Consider the following 23,558-nt stretch of genomic DNA (forward strand, 5'->3'; position numbering starts at 1 on the left):
TCTTTCCTCAGCAGAGTTCATCTTATTTCAATACCTAGGCTTTCCAGAGCCTAGGAGATCTATCTTCTCCCTTTCTTTCCAGACCTGTTGAACGGTCTCACCCCAAAACATCAACTGTTTATTCCAGAGATGCTGCCTGTCCAGCTGAGTTACATTAGCATTGTGTGTGTGTTGCCCTAGAATATTATTTTGCCCACAGTAAAAAGCTGCAAAGTGGATAAATTTAGAGGTTTGTGGCTTTGTTAATATATTCAAAATGCTAACTTGCTTCCTGGAGTGGAATAATTGTTCACTGCTTGTCGTGTCTCTGTGAAGCTGAGATATGGGTAGGTTTGAAGCAGCATTTCTCTGTTAGAAATATTCCCTGATTTAACTGCACCTCTATGTGTCTATTAAAAGAGCAAAGAGTCTTTATTTAAAAAAAGGACCAGCTGGTAAAGGAAGCCATTCAAATAAATCTAGGGGAGAAGAATTTTAACAAAGACGAAGGTCTCACTCTAATTGGATTGTAAACAAGGTGGGAGGGTGGAAATCTGATTGGATGAGGACTAATTAATCAGGAGGGATGGACTACAGGGGTATAAATGCCACCGGACTAGACAAGCCCATGTATCCTCCCTGATGAAGATGGTGGGGATTGTCATCAACATGTAGGTTATAATCAATACTTGTACCCGGCTGGAAGCTCGAGAAGAGTATATTTGTCTTGTATGCTGGGAAAACACTAGATCCTTTTTCACTTACCTCTGTAGGGAGGAAGTTCACCACAATATTAGTTGCTTTGAATCATTACATAAAGAGAAGGTGAGGCTTCTTTGTTCTTCAGCCTTCCTTCTGAGATGCCAGGACAAGGACATCATCCCCAAGTTCATGAAGTTGCGTACCGCAGTGGTTTCCTCAGCAGCTAAACGTATTCTACAATGAGCTAGCCAAGCGTTGATTAGGGAGCGTATCCATTACATTAGATCCGCTCTGGACATCAACACAAACAGACAACTGTCTTTTTACCTGGAATTGTCAGCCCTCTTATCTCCTAGTGATTGGGAGTACATTGACAGGTCCACCGCTGCCCAAGGTGAACTGATTTCACAAAGGAACACTGTGAGGCAGGTCAGGAAATACAACAATCCCAGCAAAATGGAGTCCCAGAAAGGACTGTCATCAGACAAACTGGGCAAAACATCATCTAGATTGGTCCTCGCCAAGGGGCCAAACTTAGCTCCGGTCTGCAGGGCTATACATTATCGGGACTACGTTGGTGGAGTAGAGCAAGCAATCTGAAAGCTCATACTGGAGGAGTTAAGAATAGAGGTCTGTATGGCCCTCAAAAGAGCCATTTTGCCTAAACTGAACATTACAAAAGGAGAGCGACTGGCCCTCAGCACTACGGTAAAACCTAGCCAATATGACCAGTAGACAAAAGAAATGCAACGGTCCTGATGGCCTCAAAGGAATAGCACAGGAAAGTCCAACAGATTCTGGACAATCCCGCCTACAGAGTTCTACAGCGGGATCCCACAGATTCAATTGTGAGGATGACCTCCGTTTTACTGAAGAAATCTGGACTGCCAGCAGACATATGCAAGGCACTTCTACCTCAGGCACTGGTGCCACCAAGACTTTATGGGCTCCCTATGATACACAAAGAGGGTTCCCCACCTGAAGCCTATCATCAGTTTGATAGATTCTCCAACTTTACTACCTTGCTAAGCATTTAATGACCATGCTGTCTCCCTTTGTTGGGGGCTGTGAGCATCACATCACAAATTTGACCTACTTTGTTAAAATATCACCAATGAGTTCTCATTAAGGACAGCTTGGACCTCCAGCAGTCAATGTTTGATAAGGGTACCATTGACTTTTTCGAACATACTCTTACATCAACATACTTCCTCAATAAGGGGAACTACTATGAACAAATGGATGAAGAAGCTATGGGATCACCCTTGTCATCAGCTATTGCTAATTTCTACATGGTGTACTTTGAGGAGAGGGCTCTGAGTTCAATGCCCTTACAGCCCAAATGCTTCTTCAGATATGTCGAGAATACCTTCGTAGTGTGGCCTCATGGACTCCAGGCACTCCAACAGTATACATCCAAACATTCCATTTACGATGGAGGTGGAGAAGAATGGTTGCCTCCTATTCCTGGACATTCTAATATGATGGAAACTGGATGGTTGTCTCAGACATGGCATCTATCAGAAACCCACTCACACAGACTTATACCTCAGAAATAACAGCCACCATCATGCCTCCCAAAGTAGAGCAGTTCTTTCTACTTGGATTAAGCATGCAAAAACTTATTTCATACCCAGAGAGTCTCCCCAAGCAAATAAAACGATTACGCACAACATTCCTACAGAATGGCTACAAGGCAAAGGAAATCAATTGGGCACTTAAAAGGGACAACAGAAAAATCAGGAAACCTAGCAAAGAGGAGGAACCTGTCGCTATCGCCTGTCTCCCCTATATTTCCATAGTTTCTGGAAGAATTGCTAGGATCTTGGAAAAATACTGGATTAATACATCCACAAACCTGTAAGGAAGCTCAAGACACAGCTTATGTGGGTCAAAGATGACCTGGGACTCAGGTTGGCTGACGTTTACAGGATTCCTTGTGAATGCAGAGTGGTGTAAATCGGCCAGATTGGATGCACGATGCAAACGTGCATCAAGGAGCACAGGAGGTGTATCCATTTGGGTTACCTGGAGAAATCGGCGGTAGCAGTTCATTGCATTGGCAATGGCTGTATGATTGACCTTGACAGCACAAAACCAGTGTGCCGTGCCAATGGCTTTTGGGATCGCCTAGTAAAGGAAGCCGCTGAAATAAAACTAGAAAAAAAGAATTTCAACAAAGATGAAGGTTCTTGCTCTAAGTAAGAACTGGAATTCGATTGTAAACAAGGTGGGAAAGTAGAAACCTGACTGGATGAGGACTAACCAATCAGGAGGGCTGGACTATGGGGGTATAAATACCACCAGATCAGACATGCCCATGGGTATTCCTTGATAAAGATGGCGGAGTTTGTCATTGAAACATCGATTATAATTGATTCCTGTACCAGCTAGAAGCCCGAGAGGAGTTTGTTCGTAATCTTTGTAAAACTTTATTCCTTTATTTCACTGCCAATAAAATTTGTGTACAAATCCCAGATCCCTTCATTACAATTATATTACTAATATTTCATCTCCTAATTCTTCCTCCCAAAATATATCACTTCAAGCTCCTTTGTTAAATTTCATTTAACTTGTACTACCCCATTTTACAAAGTTTCTCCACACTTACTGGTCTACTAATGATGTTTTATTATATGTATGAACGTTGTATCATCTAAAAACTTTGAAAATTATGCTTAATATACGCAAGTGCAAGTATATCAAAAGAGCAGTGATGTATAAGGCAGCATTTGGGGAAAACTTCCTACAATCTGAAAAGTAATTTTTCATCAATATATTCTGCTGTCTGCCTTGCAGTCAGTTTAGGATTTGTGGTGCATGTAATGCATTAATTACACAGACTTTAGTTTTGCTGCAAATTCTATAACTTTTTACCTTGACTGATCCTAAGATCCTCAATATCAAATAAACTACCCTTGAATCCTTTTTGTTACTTTGTCAAAGTAACTGATTGAGTTAGACAAACACAATTAACCTTCAACAGGTCTGTGTTGTTGCAGTCATAGTATCATATAGCTTAGAAATACATCTTTTGGCCCACCAGGTCCATGCTATCATCTTGGTCCACTTACACTAACCCCTTTTGTCTGCATTACGACTGTATCTTCTTATACATTGCCTATTTGTGTCTGCCTAAATGCCTCATAAGCATAACAATTGTATCAGAATCCACTATCTCCTCTAGCAGTTTCAAATATCAGATGTGTGCAAAAAATATTACCTCAGATCCACTTAAAATTCCTTTAAATGTCCTCTTTTTTTAAAATGCTGCTACTATGGGAATTTTGACTACGTGTGTCCCTCATAATCTTATACTTCTATTTGATCACCCCTCAACCCCTTTAAATCTACTTTAATTCATTCATCCATTTAGTAACTCTCCCTTTCTCACATTTTCGCTGGATAGCAAAGTTAGGTTGACTTATAGTTCTGAGTTTTATCCTTCTTCGTTTCTCTATACTTATGTGGAACTTTTTGAATTCATCAGTCTCTCGCATGATCTTTATATCTAAGGATAATTGGAGTATCTTGGGCAAAATCAGTTCACCCTGCACAATGTTCCACTAGCTGTAGATGTACTGTATCCTATCTGAATCATTTTTTTCAGCTGAGAATTGGTATGTTTAAGTTAACTTATCCAAACAACCACTTCCTTCCCTAGCTGCTTTGGCAGCGGGCCACTCCACTGCCTTGGTGAAGAAGGATGAAAATCTGGCATTTCAGTCATGATCTTTGCTGCTACTAAATTATCTCAGTTGATCCCAGCTTTCCTTTTGACTAGCTTTTTATTATTTATAAGTTTATAAAAGACGAATCTAAATTATATTTACTTCTCATTCATTTATTATAGATTTTTTTTTACTTTCTAGATTACTTGATTGCGTTTTAATAAGGATGATATTAGCCCTTTCTGTCAAGTGAAAACAGAAGTTAAAAGCTCACATGGAATATAATCACTTGGGCCCTACTGCTATACCCAAGTTCTAATCTCGACTTGCTCAACTGAGCAGGTAAAAGGGACAGTCGCTGCTAGAGTCGTAATTAAGTATGCAGATCATTCTCCAGGCACTTAATTGAGGCTGAATGGCAATTTAAACCTCAGACAAGTGCAGAGAGGCTGTTGTGGCACTCTGCCAGGTTAGCTTGAGGGTATGGAAAGTTGGCACAAAAGCAACGTGGATCATAAATGTTTGCCCTCCTTTGACTTTCCTTGTTGGAACCAGGATGAACAGAAGTATTTCCACAGGCTAATCAAGGAAAAGTAAGGATTTTTAGTCCAGATGAAGGACTAATAGATGCTGCCCGACCACTGAGTTCCGCCAGTGACTCATTTTGTGCTCCAGATTGAAGCATCTGCACTTCCTTGTGTCTCCAAAAGTAAGGATTCCCATTATCTTAGTTGCAGCCAATAGGCTGAGTATCAAAACATTGGGGATGCAAAATCTAAAAGGGTAGCAAATACGGTACTCAAGGTGTTGTATCTCAATGCACGGAGTACAATAAATAAGGTGGATGATCTTGTTGGAGTATTACAGATTGCCAGGTATGATGTTGTGGCTATCACTGAATCATGGCTGAAGGATGGTTGTAATTGGGAGCTGAAGGTCCAAGGTTATATGATATATCGTAGGGATAGGAAGGTAGGCAGAGGTTTGGTGTGGCTCTACTGGTAAAGAAAGGCATCAAATCAGTAGAAAGATGTGACATAGGATCAGAAGATGTTGAATCCTTGTGGGTTGAGTTAAGAAACTGCAAGGGTAAAAGGACGTTGATGGCATTTATATACAGACCTCCCAATAGTGGCTGGGAGGTGGACCACAGGTTACAACAGGAAATAGAAAAGGCGAGTCAAAAAGGCAATGTTATGGTAGTCCTGGGAGATTTTAACATGCAGATCGATTGGGAAAATCATGTTGGTAATGGATCTCAAGAGAGCGAGTTTGTTGAATACCTAAGAGATAGCTTTTTTAGAGCAGTTTGTCATTGAGCCTACTAGGGGCTCTGCTATAATGGATTGGGTGTTATGTAATGAACCAGAGGCGTTTAGGGAGCTTAAGGTAAAAGAATACTTAGAAACCAGTAAATTGGAAGGAGCTGCTGGAAGGGATCTGAGCAGAGCAGCAATGGAGTGCGTTTCTGGGAAAAATGAGGAAGGTGTAGGACATAAGTATTTCAAAACTGAAGAAATACTCAAATGGTAAAATAGTACAACTGTGACTGACAAGGAAGTCAAAGCTATTGTAAAAACTAAAGAAAGGGCATACAACAAAGCAAAAATTAGTGGGAAAATAGAGGATTGGGAAGATAAAAACCCTACAGAGAGCAACTAAAAACATCATTAGAAGGGAAAAGATGAAATATGAAAGCAAGCTAGGAAATACTATCAAGGTGGATAGTAAAAGTTTTTTTAAGTATGTTAAAAATAAAAGAGAATTGAGAGTGGATATAGAACCGCTAGAAAATGAGGCAGGAGAAATAATAACGGGGCACAAGAAGCTGGCTGATGAACTAAATGAGTATTTTGCAACAGTCTTCACTGTGGAAGACTCTAGCAGAATGCCTGATGTTGTAGTGTGTGAAGGAAGAGAAGTGGGTGCAGTTACTGTTACAAGAGAGAAGGTGCTCAAAAAGCTGAAAGACCTAAAGGTACATAAGTCACCCGGACCAGAGGAACTGCACCCTAGGGTTCTAAGAGAGGTAGCATTAGAGATTGTGGTGGCATTAGCAATGATCTTTCAAAAATCTAGCATGGTGCCAGAGGACTTGAAGATTGCAAATGTTACTCCACTCTTTAAGAAAGAAGGAAGGCAGCAGAAAGGAAATTATAGACCATTTAGCCTGACCTCAGTGGTTGGGAAGATGTTAGAGTCAATTGTTAAGGATGAGGTGATGGAGTAGTTGGTGACACAGGTCAAGATTGTACAAAGTCAGCGTGGTTTCCTTCAGGGAAAATCCTGTCTGACGAACCTATTAGAATTCTTTGAGGAGATTACAAGTAGGATAGATAAAGGAGATGCAGTAGATGTTGTATATTTGGACTTTCAGAAGGCCTTTGACAAGGTGCCACACATGGGGCTGCTTACCAAGGTAAGGACCCATGGTATTACAGAAAAGTTACTAATGTGGTTAGAGCATTGGCCGATTGGTAGGAGGCAGCGAGTGGGAATAAAAGGATCCTTTTCTAGTTGGCTGCCAGTGACTAGTGGTGTTCCACAGGGGTCGGTATTGGGACCACTTTTTTTTATGCTGTATATAAGTGATTTAGATGATGGAATAGATATCTTTGTTGCCAGGTTTGTAGATGATACGAAGATTGATGGAGGGGCAGGTAGTGTTGAGGAAACAGGTAGCATGCAGAAGGGTTATAATATGAGGAATGATTGATGGCTCTGGGTCTGTACTGTCTGGAATTCAGAAGGATGAGGGGGGATCTCATTGAAACCCATCGAATATTGAAAGGCCTGGACAGAGTAGACGTGGAAAGGGTGTTTCCCATGGTGGGAGAGTCTAGGACAGGAGGGCACAGCCTCAGGATGAAGGGGTGCACTTTCAAAACAGAGATGCAGAGAAATTTCTTTAGCCAAAGGGTGATGAATTTGTGGAATTTGCTGCCACGTGCAGCTGTGGAGGCCAGGTCACTGGGGTATTTAAGGCAGAGATTGATAGGTTCTTGATTGGACATGGCATCAAAGGTTATGGGAAGAAGGCCGGGAACTGGGGTTGAGGAGGAGGGTAAAAAAGGACCAGCCATGATTGAATAGTGGAGCAGACCCGATGGGCCATATTGCCTAATTCTATTCCTATGTTTTATGGTCTTATCTGAATCATTCCTATTTATTCTCATTTTATCTGGATTTATTCAAATTTTACATCCATAAAAATAGAATAATTTGGACAAATGAACGTAGGCATGACCTTTCTTTCCTTCAGCTTTGCAACTCTGCTGCTGATCAGAAACTCATCTAGATCCCAGCAACAACTACCTCTTCAATTTTTAGCCACTCCTATTATGTTATGGTCAGTCTCTTGCTTCAGATTCAGGAATGATTACTAATTTTTTTAAGCAACATACATCAAAGTTGCTGGTGAACGCAGCAGGCCAGGCAGCATCTATAGGAAGAGGCGCAGTCGACGTTTCAGGCCGAGACCCTTCGTCAGGACTAACTGAAGGAAGAGTGAGTAAGGGATTTGAAAGGGGGAGGGGGAGATGCAAAATGAGAGGAGAAGACAGGAGGGGGAGGGATGGAGCCGAGAGCTGGACAGGTGATAGGCAGAAGGGGATACGAGAGGATCATGGGACAGGAGGTCCGGGAAGAAAGACGGGGGGGGGGTGACCCAGAGGATGGGCAAGAGGTATATTCAGAGGGACAGAGGGAGAAAAAGGAGAGTGAGAGAAAGAATGTGTGCATTAAAAAGAGTAACAGATGGGGTACGAGGGGGAGGTGGGGCCTAGCGGAAGTTAGAGAAGTCAATGTTCATGCCACCTCCAACGGGATCCCACCACTAAGCATATCTTTCCCTCCCCGCCTCTCTCTGCATTCCGCAGGGATCGCTCCCTACACAACTCCCTTGTCCATTCGTCCCCCCCATCCCTCCCCACTGATCTCCCTCCTGGCACTTATCCGTGTAAGCGGAACAAGTGCTACACATGCCCTTACACTTCCTCCCTTACCACCATTCAGGGCCCCAAACAGTCCTTCCAGGTGAGGCATCACTTCACCTGTGAGTCGACTGGGGTGATATACTGCGTCCGGTGCTCCCGATGTGGCCTTTTATATATTGGTGAGACCCGACGCAGACTGGGAGACCGCTTTGCTGAACATCTACGCTCTGTCCGCCAGAGAAAGCAGGATCTCCCAGTGGCCACACATTTTAATTCCACATCCCATTCCCATTCTGACATGTCTATCCACGGCCTCCTCTACTGTAAAGATGAAGCCACACTCAGGTTGGAGGAACAACACCTTATATTCCGTCTGGGTAGCCTCCAACCTGATGGCATGAACATTGACTTCTCTAACTTCCGCTAGGCCCCACCTCCCCCTCGTACCCCATCTGTTACTCTTTTTAATGCACACATTCTTTCTCTCACTCTCCTTTTTCTCCCTCTGTCCCTCTGAATATACCTCTTGCCCATCCTCTGGGTCACCCCCCCCGTCGTTCTTCCCGGACCTCCTGTCCCATGATCCTCTCGTATCCCCTTCTGCCTATCACCTGTCCAGCTCTCGGCTCCATCCCTCCCCCTCCTGTCTTCTCCTATCATTTTGCATCTCCCCCTCCCCCTCCAGCTTTCAAATCCCTTACTCACTCTTCCTTCAGTTAGTCCTGACGAAGGGTCTCGGCCTGAAACGTCGACTGCGCCTCTTCCTATAGATGCTGCCTGGCCTGCTGCGTTCACCAGCAACTTTGATGTATGTTGCTTGAATTTCCAGCATCTGCAGAATTCCTGTTGTTTACTAATTTTTTTGCCTGGTTTTGTTGAGATCGAAAGGTGAAGCATGAGATTTTGAATTCATGATGGTTTGCCGCTCAGTTCCTTATGGCAGGAACATCTTAAACTTTAAAATTTGCCCTAATTGCTCAAGACTAAGGTATTATTAGATCACAATCTAACCTTAAAAGAATCTTCAAACATTTATACCAGCAATTAAGAAATAATTGATTCACAGAAAAATATTGCTTAGGCTCTTAGCAATATTAAATGGAACTGTAAATTTTAGTTAACTTGAACATCTCCTGTGTATTATTTAAACATTGACTTCATAAATCATTAGACATGTTTCCCTTAGAATTTGTCTGACCCAGGAATGAAGAGGTATTCTGGAAAGTACAGGTATTCTTAATGCCAGTATTTTTGATCAAATAGTCAACTTCTATGCCATAATATTTTGAGATTCTTTTTTGTTTCTATGATTTAATGATTTGCAGCATATGATCTAAATTTATTCAAAATGTACATCCATAAACTAGAATAAATAGGTACACTTGCATCCTGGTATGTACAGACATAAAAATAGAAGAACTTGATGTGCAATATCGTACAAGGAATTCTTGTTTTCCATCATTCATAAGCAGCTGTACAATTTATGAGCAAAAATGATAACCAGTTAGAGTAAATGCTGCACACTTTTGCAAAGAAATTGGATGATATAACGTAACATTTTTGAGTTTTATGCAGTCTAATAAAGCTTCATTGGACCCATGGAATTTGTCGAACATAAAATCTACAATTTTTGTTCTAGGGTAATCGGTCATCTGGTACGTAATATACAAAGGACTTTAATCATCTGCAGTACCATCCAAAGCCCTGCAGTGGATGTTTTACTGTCATTTTTTCGTGATTTTCATGGTGTATGTGTAACCAATGTGATCTGTGGGCCATTCAAAAAGTCTGTTGATGCCTATCTCTGTCACTCAAAGGGGGCCATCCTGAAAAGGTGTCTGGCTGGTGTAGGGAACCCAATTCAGTAATCAGCCTCCTGGCTCTCCTTTAACTACCACATACACTCCAAAGACATAACTGTCAGCTTTCCCACTCTATAATCTACTTTTGTAGCCAACCCAACCCATCCTAACATTCACTATCAAATCCCATTTCACACCTATTCATGGAAGTTGACATGACGACCACAATCCTAGACTGACTGCTATCCCCTCCCTTCACAAACCCCCGGCAGCCAATATTCAAGTCACCACTGAACACATTTCTAAAACAAGGAAAAATCTCCAGATGCTGGAAATCCAAGTAACACACACACAAAAAGCTTGAGGAACCCAGCAGGCCAAGCATCGTCTATGGAAAAGAGTAAACAGTTGATGTTTTGGGCCAAGACCCTCTTCAGAACATATTGCTAGTCCTCTTTCCCCTATGGCTTTTCCCCTATCCAGCTACCAAGTAGTAACTGTTTAGCTTTTTAAACATTTTTTTGAACATTGTTTGGTTTAGGTCAAATTTGGTAACATTAAAGCTAGTTCAAAATCTCTTCTGATATTCATTAGAGATACTTGCCAAGTAATTCATTTTGTGAATCAAATGAAGTGAAGACAGCTTTCTTTATCCATTTCAGTTGTGCTCCCCAGTAAATCCAATGAATATGCGACTGCTGCCGTGCATGCTATATTTGGTCAGGTGTTGGAGGGAATTCATCAGCTTCCAGAAGATGCTCAAATCATCCCATTGACAGAAGCCTTGACTGCTTTCGTGGAGGCCTGGATGGATCATATATTGAAAGAAAAGATAAAATTTAGGTCACCTATCTAATAATTTTATTTGAAGTTATATGCTTTTGTTAACTTTCTTAGAGCTTGTGTCTGTCAATTTTATCTGGCAAAGCAATTGGTTCAACTGTCTAGAGAGTACTCAAATAATAAAATATCTTGAAACTGCTTTATACAACTGAATAACAGGTTATATAAACATTAGTGAATGCATGTTAAAAATGTCAAAACAAACTGGAACATGATTTCCCTGCAGTATTGGCCAGAAAACGGGATATTTCCTGTTCCCTTTCAAGTTAATGGAATGAGATTTTTACATCCTCTTGACAGATCGTTGGGATCCTTATTCTAATGCTACAACCAGCACACAGTACTCCTTACACTTTTCTGCTTGAGTCTCTGGTGTGGAGTTTAAATCCAGAATATTCTGACTCAAAAAGTGTGTCAATAATTAAGCTTCACTAGAAAATGTTTTATAATATTTAAGTGAAAAGATGACGTACTGAATTTTTTGGGGGGTTTTAGCCAAATGAACAGGTCAGGAAAAAGAAAAAGTCAAAAAACTGCAATCTAATAGCACAATGAAAGGTTGTAGATAATAAAGCAAATAGCACAACTTTTAAAAAATGGAATAGGTTTATAGGCTCCACATGAAGCTACCTAACAAGATACAAGCCCTAGTTATTAGAAGCATGGATAGAAGATTGGTTGACTGGCAGGAGGCAAAGAATGGGAGTAAAGGCTGCCAATGACTGGTGTTCTGCAGGAGTTGTTATTGAAACCACTTTTTTTTCCATATTATATGTCAGTGATTTTGATGACAGAAATTATGGCTTTATGGCCAAGTTTATAGACAATACAAAGGTACAGGGAGTCTGCTGAAGGACTTAGACTGACTGGGAGAATGAGCAAAGAAGTGGCAGTTGGAATATAGTGTGGGGAAGTGTATGGTCATGCACTTTGGTAGAAGGAATAAAGGCATAGGAAAGGAAAGGTACGTCGCATCCGGAGTTTTTCCGGTTAGCGGACGATTTCCCTCCACGCCTCTCTGATGTAGTGCGGAACTGCATATGAGGCACGTTACAGCAGTGGTTTGCCATTGCCTTCTGCCGGGTGAGTTTCCAAACAGATCACCAGCTCGTAACGCAGCACGGATGGAAAGCGTGCAGGGGAGCCGGCTGGATTCGAACTCAGGACCTTTCGTCCTGAAGTCCAGCACTGATGCCACTGTGCCACCAGCCGGGTCATAACTATTTTCTAAATGGGGAGGAAATTTAAAAATCAAAAGTGCAAAGGGACTTGGGAGTTCTTGTGCAGGATTCTCTAAAGGTTAACTTGTAGTTTGAGTTAGTGGTAAGGAAGGCAAATGTAATATTCGCATTTGGGCCAACTAGCCTAATTCTGCTCCCATGTCTTATGGTCTATGGTCTTATGTGCTGAGGTACAGTGAAAAGCTTGGCATACTGTTGGTACCGATAATACACAGAGCCTTGAAGCAATACAAGGTAAAACAGTAGTATAACACAGAATAAGGCTTAACAGCTACAGAAAAAGTATAGAGCAGGTAGACATTAAGGTGCAAGATGATAACAAGGTAGATTGTGAGATCAAGAATCTATCTTTTCGTATTAGTGAACCATGCATTAGTCTTTAAAAGAGTGAAAGACAGAATGAGTGAAGCTCAAGCTCAAGGACTTGGGTGATGGAAGGCTATGGAAAACAGCAAGGCAAGCAGAATTAGTAAGAATTTCACGATAAGAATCAATATATTGAGTCAGGAAATGTTTTATCTGAAAGCAGAACTGTAGAAACAGTTTAAGAGTAAATAGACTGCAAAGTAACAAGCCACGATGGACCACAAAACAAGATAGACTAGATACTTAACACAACGAGGCAACAAGGTAACTGAAGACTAGGACAACGGGTTGAAGCTGACTGATTTTATGGGTGAACAAAGGACTATGGATGAGAGATGGATTTAAATAGTCTGCAGGTAATGAGTTGGAAATGAGTGGCAGGTGACTCCTGTTAGCTGGGTGGATACTGAATACAGTACAGTGCCTTGAAAAAGTATTCAGCCCCCACAAATATTTTCACATTTTACTGTCTCTTTTCTAAATTTAAAATATATTGAAGTAGGATTTTTTGAGCTAATGTACAAAATATTGTGCATAATGTCAAATCAAAAGAAAAATTCCAAAACCTGTCAACCATTTACTAAAAATTAAAAACAAAAATTAAAAGGTTCAAAAAGTATTCATCCCCCTTGTAATTTCACTTAACTTTCTTCAGATTCAAATACCTTACCAACACACCCAATTTGTTGATGTAGAAAATTGGAGGGTCACCTGTTTTCAATGAATTCATTAGAATAGATGCCCCCGTTCTCTGTAACATCCAACAGCATGGTAGCTTTTCAACAGGCCAAACCAAAATGAAGACTGAGTCTGGGGAAGGGTACAAGACCATCTCTGAGGTACTGAACATACCTTGGACCTCAGTGCAGTCCATCATGAAAAAGTGAAAAAAATGAAACCACAGCCACACTGCCTAGGTCAGGCCTCCCCTCTAAACTTAGTCACTGAAGATGAATGGTACTTGTAAGAGAGGCTACTGTGATGTCAATACTCACTCTGTGAGCTGCAGAAGTCAGTGGTTGATGAAGTTCATGGCTCCACAATCTCTAAGGCCTTACACAAAAAGGGTATTTATGGAAGAGTGGCAAGAAACAAAGCCCTAACTAAAAAAAGAAGCACATCCTTGCCCATGAAGACTACAAAGCATCACTTAGAAGATACTGTGAAGATTCGAAAGAAGGTCTTGAGACTTAAGGGGAACTTTTTGGCCTCAACACTAAGCACTACATGTGTATGAATCTAATATGATACATCATGCTATGGAGATGCTTTTCAGCAGAAGGGACTGGAAATTTGGTCAAGATTGATGGGAAGATGAATACTGCTAAATATAGAGAGGTCTAGATAAAACCCTGCAAGCCCAGAAAGCCTAAATGGGGGGAAAGTTCACCTTTCAGTAGGACAACAATCCAAAGCACACTGCCAGAGCAACCATTGAGTGGCTTCAAATGAAGAAAATTGATGTCCTTGAGTGACCAATTCAGAGTCTTGACCTTCACCCAATTGAACATCTCTGGCAAGACCTTAAGAATGCTGTCCACCACCACTTCCCAACTAAACTGGCACAGCGAGCAATTTAGCAAGGAGGAAGGACAACTTCTGCTCCATCACATTGTACAAAGCTAATAGAGATTTATCCAATAAAGACTGTTGTCTGTAATGACTGTGAAAGGTGGTTCAACTAAGTACTGAGCACGAGGGCGAATACTTTTGAGGTGCTGATATTTTAGTTTTTGAATTTTTAGTTTTTCGTGCATTACAGTTTTCCCTGTTTTTTGGGGGGGCTCCACTGTAGGGGGAAAAAGAGCATGAGATTCACAAATAAAAATTCTCAGTTAAGTTGATTAAAATCCATGGTTGTAATACTCATTTATGTGAACAAGGGGTTGGAAGCTGAATACTTTTACAAGACACTGTATTGTTGTATTGGGCAATAAAACTGATTGTAACTTATTAGATGTCAGATTCTGTCTAGGTCGAAATGTTAAGAGATCTGAACCAAAAATTGTTTTATTTCAAATTGCAATTAGAAATCAGCTGGTCAATTGTTATTTAACAAAAGAAGTTTCTGCGAAGATTTGTCTTTGCTGTTCAGTAATCAGTGACAGTAAATCCTCCCCATTCTCCTTGAATATGGATATGCAGGGCAAGAACTCCAAATTTCTGAGTGAAATTCAGAAATGTGGCAGACGGTACTATAGTAATAGACTGCAGGAAGACATTGTTGAGATGGCTGAATAGTCAGATTAATTAGCAATGAGAAGTGCAAATCAATACAGTTTGGTAGAAAGAATAAGGAGAGACAATATTGACTAAAGAACACAGTTCTAAAAATTATGCAGAACGGAAGTGCCTGGGTATGTGTGTTCACAAATCCTTGAAAGTAGGGAGGCATATTATACCGTGATCATTAAAGTAAACCACCTTAGAATCATACAAGAAAGGCATTGAGTACATCAAAGTAACGCTGAGCTTATCTAAAACACTGAGTTTTACAAAGGACAGCCACGTTGGAATATTGAATCCAATTCTGGATGTGAAGGTTTTACAGAAGAGCCAGAAAGCATTTACTAAAATTATTCCAGGGCTGAAAGTTTTCAATCACATACTGTAATTAAATGGGAGAATCCAGCATTGTTGTCCTTGGAGCGAAGATTTAGAGGAGATTTGGTGGAGGTGCAGAGGCTCATGACTGTTTACGTAGGGTAAATAGAGGGAAGCTGTTCTCTTCAGCAGATTGATCAAGGATTAGGGAATAAAGATTTAAAAATTCATTAAGGATGCAAAAAGACTGAGAATTTTTCTTTTTAGTCAAGCTAGGAATTCACTGCCAGCGAGCATGGCCTTGAAAAGGGATCTGGAAAGACACTTGAGAGGGAGAGCTGCCCTCCATGATCCTGACCACAGTTTACATACCGCCAAATGCAAATGTTAAGCAGGCACTCAAGGTACTGAGTGCTGCCATCAGCAAACAAGAGCCAGTCTACCCTGACAGTCTTCAAATCATTGTCAGGGACTTCAGTCAGGCGTGTTTGAAGAAATCTCTGCCCAGTTATCATCAACGTTTTACCAGCAGCCACCAGTGGTCCCCATACACTCAACCACTGCTCGACTACCAAAATGAATGCCACCCTTCGATCTCTAGTCCACATTTTGGGAAATCTAATCATTTGGTTGTCCTCCTACTACATACAGGAAGAGGCTAAAGAGTGAGGTTCCAGATATAAGGATAATGAAAATGTGGTCAAGAGAGGCAGAGGAGTGGCTATGGGTTTGCTTTAAGTCGGTGGACTGTACCATGTTCAAGGACTCATCAGAGGATCTGAATGAATACACGATGGTTGTCATGGTCTTTATAAAAACAGTCGTAGATGAGTGTCTCCCAAAAAATCATCCAGCGTCTTCTCCAAACAGAAGTCCTGGATGAACCATGACATCTGCAAACTGTTGAGGCCCAGATCAGTGGCGTTCAGGTCTGCTGACAAAGAAGGTTACAAGAGGTCTAAGTATGATCTCTGGGAAGACATCTGGCATTCTGTGGCAATTCTGGGCCAAACTTGAATCACTGAAGGATGTTTGACAGGTGTAGCAGGGCTTGAATGCTATTACCTCCTACAAAGTGAAACCAAGTAACATAAGTAACAAGTTTTCACTCCCAGATGAACTCAATCCCTTTTTTGCTCTCTTTGACCATCAATACATGGTGCCATCTTCACAAACTCCCACAGCCCCCATTGTGATGTGAGACATGAGAGCATTCTTCAGGAGAGTGAACCCACAGAAAGACCCAGCCCAGATGGGGTAGCTGGCCAAATACTAAAGACTTGTGCTGATCAAATGGCTGGAATCTTCTCTGATATCTTTAACTTCTTGCTTCAGTTGTCTGGGGTATCCACCTGTTTCAAACACGCTTCAATTATACCGGTGCCTAAGACGACTGTGGTAACCTGCCTCAATAATTATCGTCCAGTAGCACTTACATCCACTGTGATGAAGTACTTTGAGAGAATGGTGATGAAACCTACCAACCCCTGCTTCAGAAGCGATTTAGACCCACTCCAATTTGCCTACAATCACAACAGGTCAGTAGGAGATGTCATTTCACTGGCTCTTCACCTAATCCTGGAACATCTGGATAGTGAAGATGCATAAATCGGGATGCTCTTCATTGACTACAGCTCAGTATTAAATACTATCATCCCCTCAAAACTAATCAGTAAGCTTCAAGTGCTAGTCCTCAATACCTACTTGTGCAGCTGGATCCTCAATTTCCTCACTTGCAGACTCCAGTCAGTTCGGATTGACAACAACATCTCCACACTTTCCATCAGCAGAGCTGCACCACAATTCAGTGTGTTTAGCTCCTGCTCTCGTCACTTTATACTTATGACTGTGAGACTAAACACAGCTTTAATGCCATATATAAGTTTGCTGATACCACTGTCGTTGCCTAAATCAAAGGTGGTGCTGAATCAGCATATAGGGAGGTTGAAAATCTGGCTGAGTGGTGCCACAATAAAAGCCTCTCAATCAATGTCAGCAAAACCACGGAGCTGATTATTGACTTCAGGGGAGGAAACTGAAGTTCCATGAAGCAGTCTTCATCAAGGGATCAGAGTAGAGAGGGTCAGCAACTTTAAATTCCTTGAGGATTTGTCCTGAGTCCAGCATGTAAGTACCATTTCGGAGAAACCATGGCTGCAGCTTTGCTCAGAAGTTTGAAAAGATTCAAAATGTGTTCTAAAACTTTGACAAACTTATGTGGGTGTACAATGGAGAGTTTATTCATTGGTTGCATCATTGTCTAGTATGGAAATGCCAATGGCCCTGAACAGAAAAGCCTACAGAAAGTAATGTATACAGCCCAATACATCATGGGTAAAGCTCTCCCTACCATAGAGCATATCTATATGGAGCACTGTTGCAGGAATGCAGCATCCATCATCCAGGATCTCCACCATCCAGGCCATGTTGTCTTCTCGCTGCTATCGGGAAGGAAGTACTGGAGCCTCATGTTCCACACCACCAGATTCAGGAACAGTTATTACCCCTCAACCATCAGGCTCCTGAACTAGAGGGGATAACTTCACACAACCTATCATTAAACTGTTCCTACAACCTATGGACCACTTTCAAGTACTCTTCAATTTATGTTCTCGATATTTATTGTTTGCTCGCTTATTTATTTATTTATCTATCTATCTCACTGTCTGTTTATTTGTTTGTGTATTTATTATTTATTTTTTCTTTCTGTGTATTGCAGTTTTTTTTTGCACAGTGTTTCTCATCCTGTTGGGTGCGATCTTTCATTAACTGTTTCTTGTATATACTGTGAATGCCTGCAAAAATGAATCTCAGTGTTGTATAGTGCGTCATATATTGAAGGGGGGAGGAGAAGATGGTGCAACGCAGCGCACGCGGCCGCTCCGAATTGATATCGTATTTGTGAACTAGGATGCTGTGCACAATCCTGATTTGATGGAAACAGCCATCAGAAGCACGGAGGAACATCTGGAGAAACTTCTGAAATGCCTGCTTCGCTGCCTTTGCTACTGTGCGATCAAGAATTGCCGGAGGGGAAGGCCCCAAATCCTCGGTTTTGCCTATTGCCTGTTGCTGGGGCCGGGGTCGAAGTGCTCGGCAGGGATGGTGCTCGGTGTCGGAGAGCTGGTCGGAGGCTCGAAGTTTTCGGACGGACTGGGAATCGGACTGTGGTCGGGGTGCTTCCAGGATGCTGTATCGGCAAGTTTGCGGCACTGGAAGCTTCCTTCAACCGTCTGCATGAGATGATGGGACTTTCGAGAGACTTTGAGACTTTTTTACCGTGCCCATGGTCTGTTCTTCTATCAAATTATTGTATTGTTTGTACTGTTGTAACTATATGTTATAATTATGTGGTTTTTGTCAGTTTTTTTAGTCTTGGTTTGTCTTGTGTTTCTGTGATATCATTCTGGAGGAACAAATTGTATCATTTCTTAATGCATGCATTACGAAATGACAATAAAAGAGGACTACGTGTCCTCATAATCTAAATATGTACTTTGATAATAAATTCACATTGAACTTTGATATGTAAAATTTTAGGGAAAGAGCAAATGAATGGGATGGACAGGATTGCTCAGTTTAGAGCTGGCACTGAACAATAGGGCTGAATGGCCTTGTCTTTTGCCATAATAGTTTATTTCCTAATCTCACTTCAACCACTAATAATTCCATGTTATTCTCAATCATCACCTCTCAATTAATCAGAACCACGTACTTGTTTAGATTTAGTTGTCCTATCCGATGTTGGATAAATGATCTCTAGATGCAGTATTTCCCTCCCTTTGTACCGCAGAGCATTCAGAATTCTATTTTTGTCCTTTTACTTTTTCATTCATCTACTCTCCCACAACAGTAACATCCAAATCCATGTGGTCAACTTTAGCTTGTATGCTAATAACACCCAGCTTTATATCCTGTAAGTCTGGCATTTATAGTACATCATAAGTGAAACTGAGAGGCTACTTAAGAGGATGGTAGGTTTAGTTACACATGTACAGTATGGAACTTGAGTCATATATAGGCCGAGTAAGTAAAGACAGGAATATTCCTCCCTTCCTCAAATGATATCACTGAATCCATTGGTGTTTACAAGAATGCTCAGTTTTGTAATTAATACCAGCATTTTTATTTTCCATATTTTTCAAATAAATTCAAATTAGCAAACTGCCATAGCAGAGTTTGGCTTCTTTGTAACATAACCACAACCCTATTGTATCTTTAAATCTACATTGTTATTCTGGTTATTTGCTTGCATCTTTCTTAAACAATTTCAAATTAAAACAGCAATGGTAAATTTATTCCAGAGCAATATATATATTATGTATTGATCATAGCATACTGTACATATCAGATGTAGCCATTAAATTGCGTATTTATTGTTTATGTCCTTCAGTGTCCAGGGTGCCTTACAGCTAAAGCAGGATTTTGATGCAATTAAAGAACTAATCTGTTCTGATGACCAACGACTATCAATAGAAGTCAGACAGGCTGTCCTTTCTCTTCGTGTCTTCCACCAAGTGGACAATGCCATTATCTGCCTCCTTCAGCAACCTACCAGGAAGGTGTATGTTCCATCAGATACTTGGGACCATTTCAGAAGATGCTGTATGTGTTGAGTAATTTTCAATTACTTGTAAATTTTGAATTAATTATGTACTGGCCAGCCTCCCATCTACCTTTTTGAACTTAAGAACATACAAAAATCTTACGGCCCATAGCCTTATTCACACCTTATTCAGTCCCCAACCTGTGTTTCCTGCTCTACATTGATTTCCAGTTGGCTCACTTTAGCCACCAAGATTCTAGGCTTGAAAATTCTGTCCTTTTCTGCTTCACTGCCTCTCTTTTATGTCCAGAACATTTTGATTAGAAAGTTAGTAGTTAAACCACTGAGAATTAATTGACAATAAGCAAATAGGACAGTGCGAGTTACCCTCCTGGGAAAATGTGACAGTGCAAGTTAACATGTGAGCGGCTATGCTACACAAGCTCAAATTTACAGTCACCATTTGGGAGAATGTTGTTATAGTTGGGTATAAGGATACTAAATTCATGCATAAGAATTGGAGTAGCAGACACAATGTGGCATAAACAGAAACATGATAGAAGACCAGAATTTTTAAGAATGTTTGCAGTTAAAGTACAGACTGGGTTGTGCTGGATCTGGCTTGTTATCTGTACTATCTGCCCCTGTTGTTTATTCACCCACACTAAACTTTTCCAGATAAAGGAACAAGAGTCCCAAAAGATAGGGCAGGTTCTAAGAGGCTACTGGGCTTCAGCTGGCATATTAATGAAGTCCTGTTCTCAGTGGCTGCAATTGTCAAAGGTCTAACCCCTCTTCAGTATCTCTGTGGACTCAGTACCTTAATGGAATGTTGTGGAGTTCAGTTTTAAAGAATAAGATCTATTCCTTTCCAGTGTTATTGTGGATTCAACTTGCCTTCACAGCCCCTCCCAAGTGTGTGATGAGGGGCTGATTGGCCTATCATTAGCCCCAATGAATGAAACCGCTTTCAGTAACAGTTCATTGACTGCTTAACTGTACTTATATTTTCTTATGTTTTTTTCCTGTTACATGCTTGAATTACTTTTCAGTAACTTTTTTTGAATATCTGAACACTTTTATTTGAAAGCTAAATAATTACAGAAATTCTGAAAATACCCTCAAGAGTGGCAGTATCTGTGCAGCAACTAAAATGGGGTTAATTTTTCTCATCTATGCTGAGTTCCAGTGAAGGACTGAAATATTAATCCAAGTCTCCTGTCCACCTATGCTGATTTTATTTCAGTCTTTCTATATTTGCACTATCTTATTAGATTAGACTATTCAATTCATAGAATACAAAGAGAGCATCTAAATTCAATTCCAGTCGTAAATGTTGAATCAAGCAACAAGCAGAGAGTTTGAGGACAGTAATTTGTCCTGATTTCTGAAGAGTTTTCTACATGTCTAGGTCAAAATAGTTTTTAAAGCTTATTATAAATTACAGAATAATGCACACATATGCTACTTCTGAGCTCACGCAAGGTCGCACAATACTTTACTGTACCAGTGACCAGGTTCACTCCCCACCCACCGCTGTCTGTTAAAGAGTTTGTCCATTCTCCCCATGACCACGTGGGTTTCCTCCAGGTGCTCCAGTTTCCTCCCACAGTCCAAAGATGTACTGGTTCATAGGTTAAATGGTCATTGTAAATAGTCCCACAGTTACGCTAGGGTTAAATCAGGGGTTGCTGGGCTGGGAGGGCCTATTCTGGGCTGTATCTTAGTAAATAAATAATTAAAAGGTTGAGAGAAAGTAGTCATTGTAAAAACCAAATGTTTCTCAGCATTCCCTTCCCTCAAAATATTAAGGAATGAGAAGGAGAAGGAAGTACTGTATCTCATAGAGAGATTTTGCTTTCTCTTGTTACAATTCATTTGAGTGAAAAGTTATATGGGTCTGAAGTAAGAAAGTTAAATGAAGGGAAGTGTGTTGATTTTACTTAATTTTTAAGCTTTTAGATCTTCTGTTTTTATATTTCTTCTTAGTGTGGTACAGTTGCTGAAAACTCAAAATACTCTGATCAATTGTGAACATTTCAGAACTCAATTATTGAATTATATTTGTTTCATGCAATTAACAGCTGCAAATTTTCCACTTGAATTAGAAGGGATTTTGAGAAGTTTCCGTCAGCTGGAGATTTGTTACTTATGTCAACTGGGAAATACTTCTGTGGGTCAAACATTTGAATCTGCTTTTGATCCATTGTTTGTTTTTTTAGAACTGACTTAGCTTGGTTTTTGATTATATGATCTTTCAACTCTTCTAATAAATATTTTCCTTTGCCCAAGGCTCCTCTTCCAGCAGGACGGTCGACTTCAGTCATCAGAACTTGAACAGTCTTGACAGTCTGGACCTACGGTCTGAAAGGACAAGAGCAGCCTTTCAGTCTGAAGCTTCTGATCAACTAAGTAAGATTATAACTACTGGGCACCCAGAGTCATACTTGGCAGTAAATCAGCAGGAATGGCTTGCACTGCGAGTGAACAGCAGTAGGCGCAGGAAAATTCTCCGCTTGCCTTGTATGAAAAACACCCCAGAACAGTGAGCAACATTTCTGTCTCTGTTTATCAGTGGGAAAAGCTGACCCATAGACTTGCATTTATATCAAGGCACTTTAACACTTTTTTGAGTTAAGTAAATTGCTGTTTTGGATTCTGAGCTCCATTATATTTCCAGTTTGGTGAATAATTTACCAAATTTTGAAGGAAAGCCTCGATGTATATTACACCTCTAAAATATTAGCATTTCAAAAGCTGATGATCAGAAGCTCCTTTACTGAATTAATTGTAATATAATATTGCAAGACAAAATTTTAAATGTTCATTTTTCTACAATATTTGTTCTGATTTATGCTGTCTTGAGTTCAAAGGGATTTGGTATCCTATCTTGAAAGCCAGTATTTTTTGATTTAAAGATATTCTATGTAATAATTTATCATATGTTTAAATACATTGATGTTAATAGAACATGTTTATCAAATATCTCATCTTTGGAATTATACTGCCTCTTCAAAATGCCTTTTTAATACCGAAATTTAGACAATGCCTCCAATGATTTATACCTTTTTTGGAGGGCTGTCAGCTGAATGGACTGTAAACAATATTTATGGATTACCTGTTTTTAATTAAATGTTCTTTAAAAAATGATTTATGTGCAAATCTACTTGATGTACCCAACCACCCATGTTCCATACTCTCAAATGTGTCTCCCCTTTCTTGATGGCTTTAATATTGTCTACATATTCAGAGTTCTGAGTTTTTAAGTTCAGTGAACATCCAGGCAAGAGTGCTCTTCATTCCATGTCTATTTGAGGCAGCCTTGCTGCTTCCCACAACAAGCTTAGAGGTTAAAAGGAACAACGCCTCAGGAGCAGCTGCCTGTTGGAATCCTAAAAGTTGGCAGTGAAGGACATATGCCACAAATCCATGATCTCAAAGTTCAAAGTAAATTCATTATCAAAGTATATCTTTGTCACCATATACAACCCTGAGATTCATTTTCTTGCAGGCATACTCAAAAAATCCAAAAACCATTATAGAATAAATGGAAGATTGAACCCAACAGGCAGATAATCAGTGTGCAAAAGGCAACAAACTGCAAATGCAAAAGAAAAAAAAAGAAAATAATAATAAATATATAAGCAATAAATATCGAGAACATGAGATGAAGACTTTGAAAGTGAGTCCATAGATTATTGGAACAAATAAGTGATTAGTCAAGAGAAGTTATCCCCTCTAGTTCAAAAGCCTGGTGGTTTGGGGGTAATTATTGTTCCTGAACCAAGTGATGAGAGTCCAGAGGCACCTGTACCACCTTTCCAAAGGCAGCAGCAAGAAAAGAGCTCAACCTCAGTGGTGGGAGGGTATACCACAGGAGCTCAGAGATGCTGTAATCGTGGCCCACTTTAAATAAAGGGGGCGAGTAA

General features: G+C 40.5%; 1 protein-coding gene across 9 annotated transcripts in view; it reads left to right on the top strand.

Moving 5' to 3' along the window:
• ccdc142 (coiled-coil domain containing 142) overlaps nt 1–22,741 on the top strand; it is a 125,796-nt gene extending 103,055 nt beyond the window's left edge. For 8 of the 9 annotated variants that reach the window (XM_063047017.1, XM_063047021.1, XM_063047022.1 and 5 more), the window contains 3 exons: nt 10,752–10,932; nt 19,477–19,688; nt 21,922–22,741. In XM_063047017.1, coding sequence (XP_062903087.1) covers nt 10,752–10,932; nt 19,477–19,688; nt 21,922–22,178 — 650 coding nt within the window. In that variant the 3' untranslated portion in view covers nt 22,179–22,741. Of the gene's footprint in view, nt 1–10,751; nt 10,933–19,476; nt 19,689–21,921 lie in introns of those variants that run through there. The other variant, XR_010017767.1, reaches the window with a different exon arrangement.
• The last annotated feature ends 817 nt before the right edge of the window (nt 22,742–23,558 follow it).

This window comes from Mobula hypostoma, chromosome 4 (genome assembly GCF_963921235.1).
Source record: "Mobula hypostoma chromosome 4, sMobHyp1.1, whole genome shotgun sequence".
In the NCBI taxonomy this organism is placed as follows: Eukaryota; Metazoa; Chordata; class Chondrichthyes; order Myliobatiformes; family Myliobatidae; genus Mobula; species Mobula hypostoma.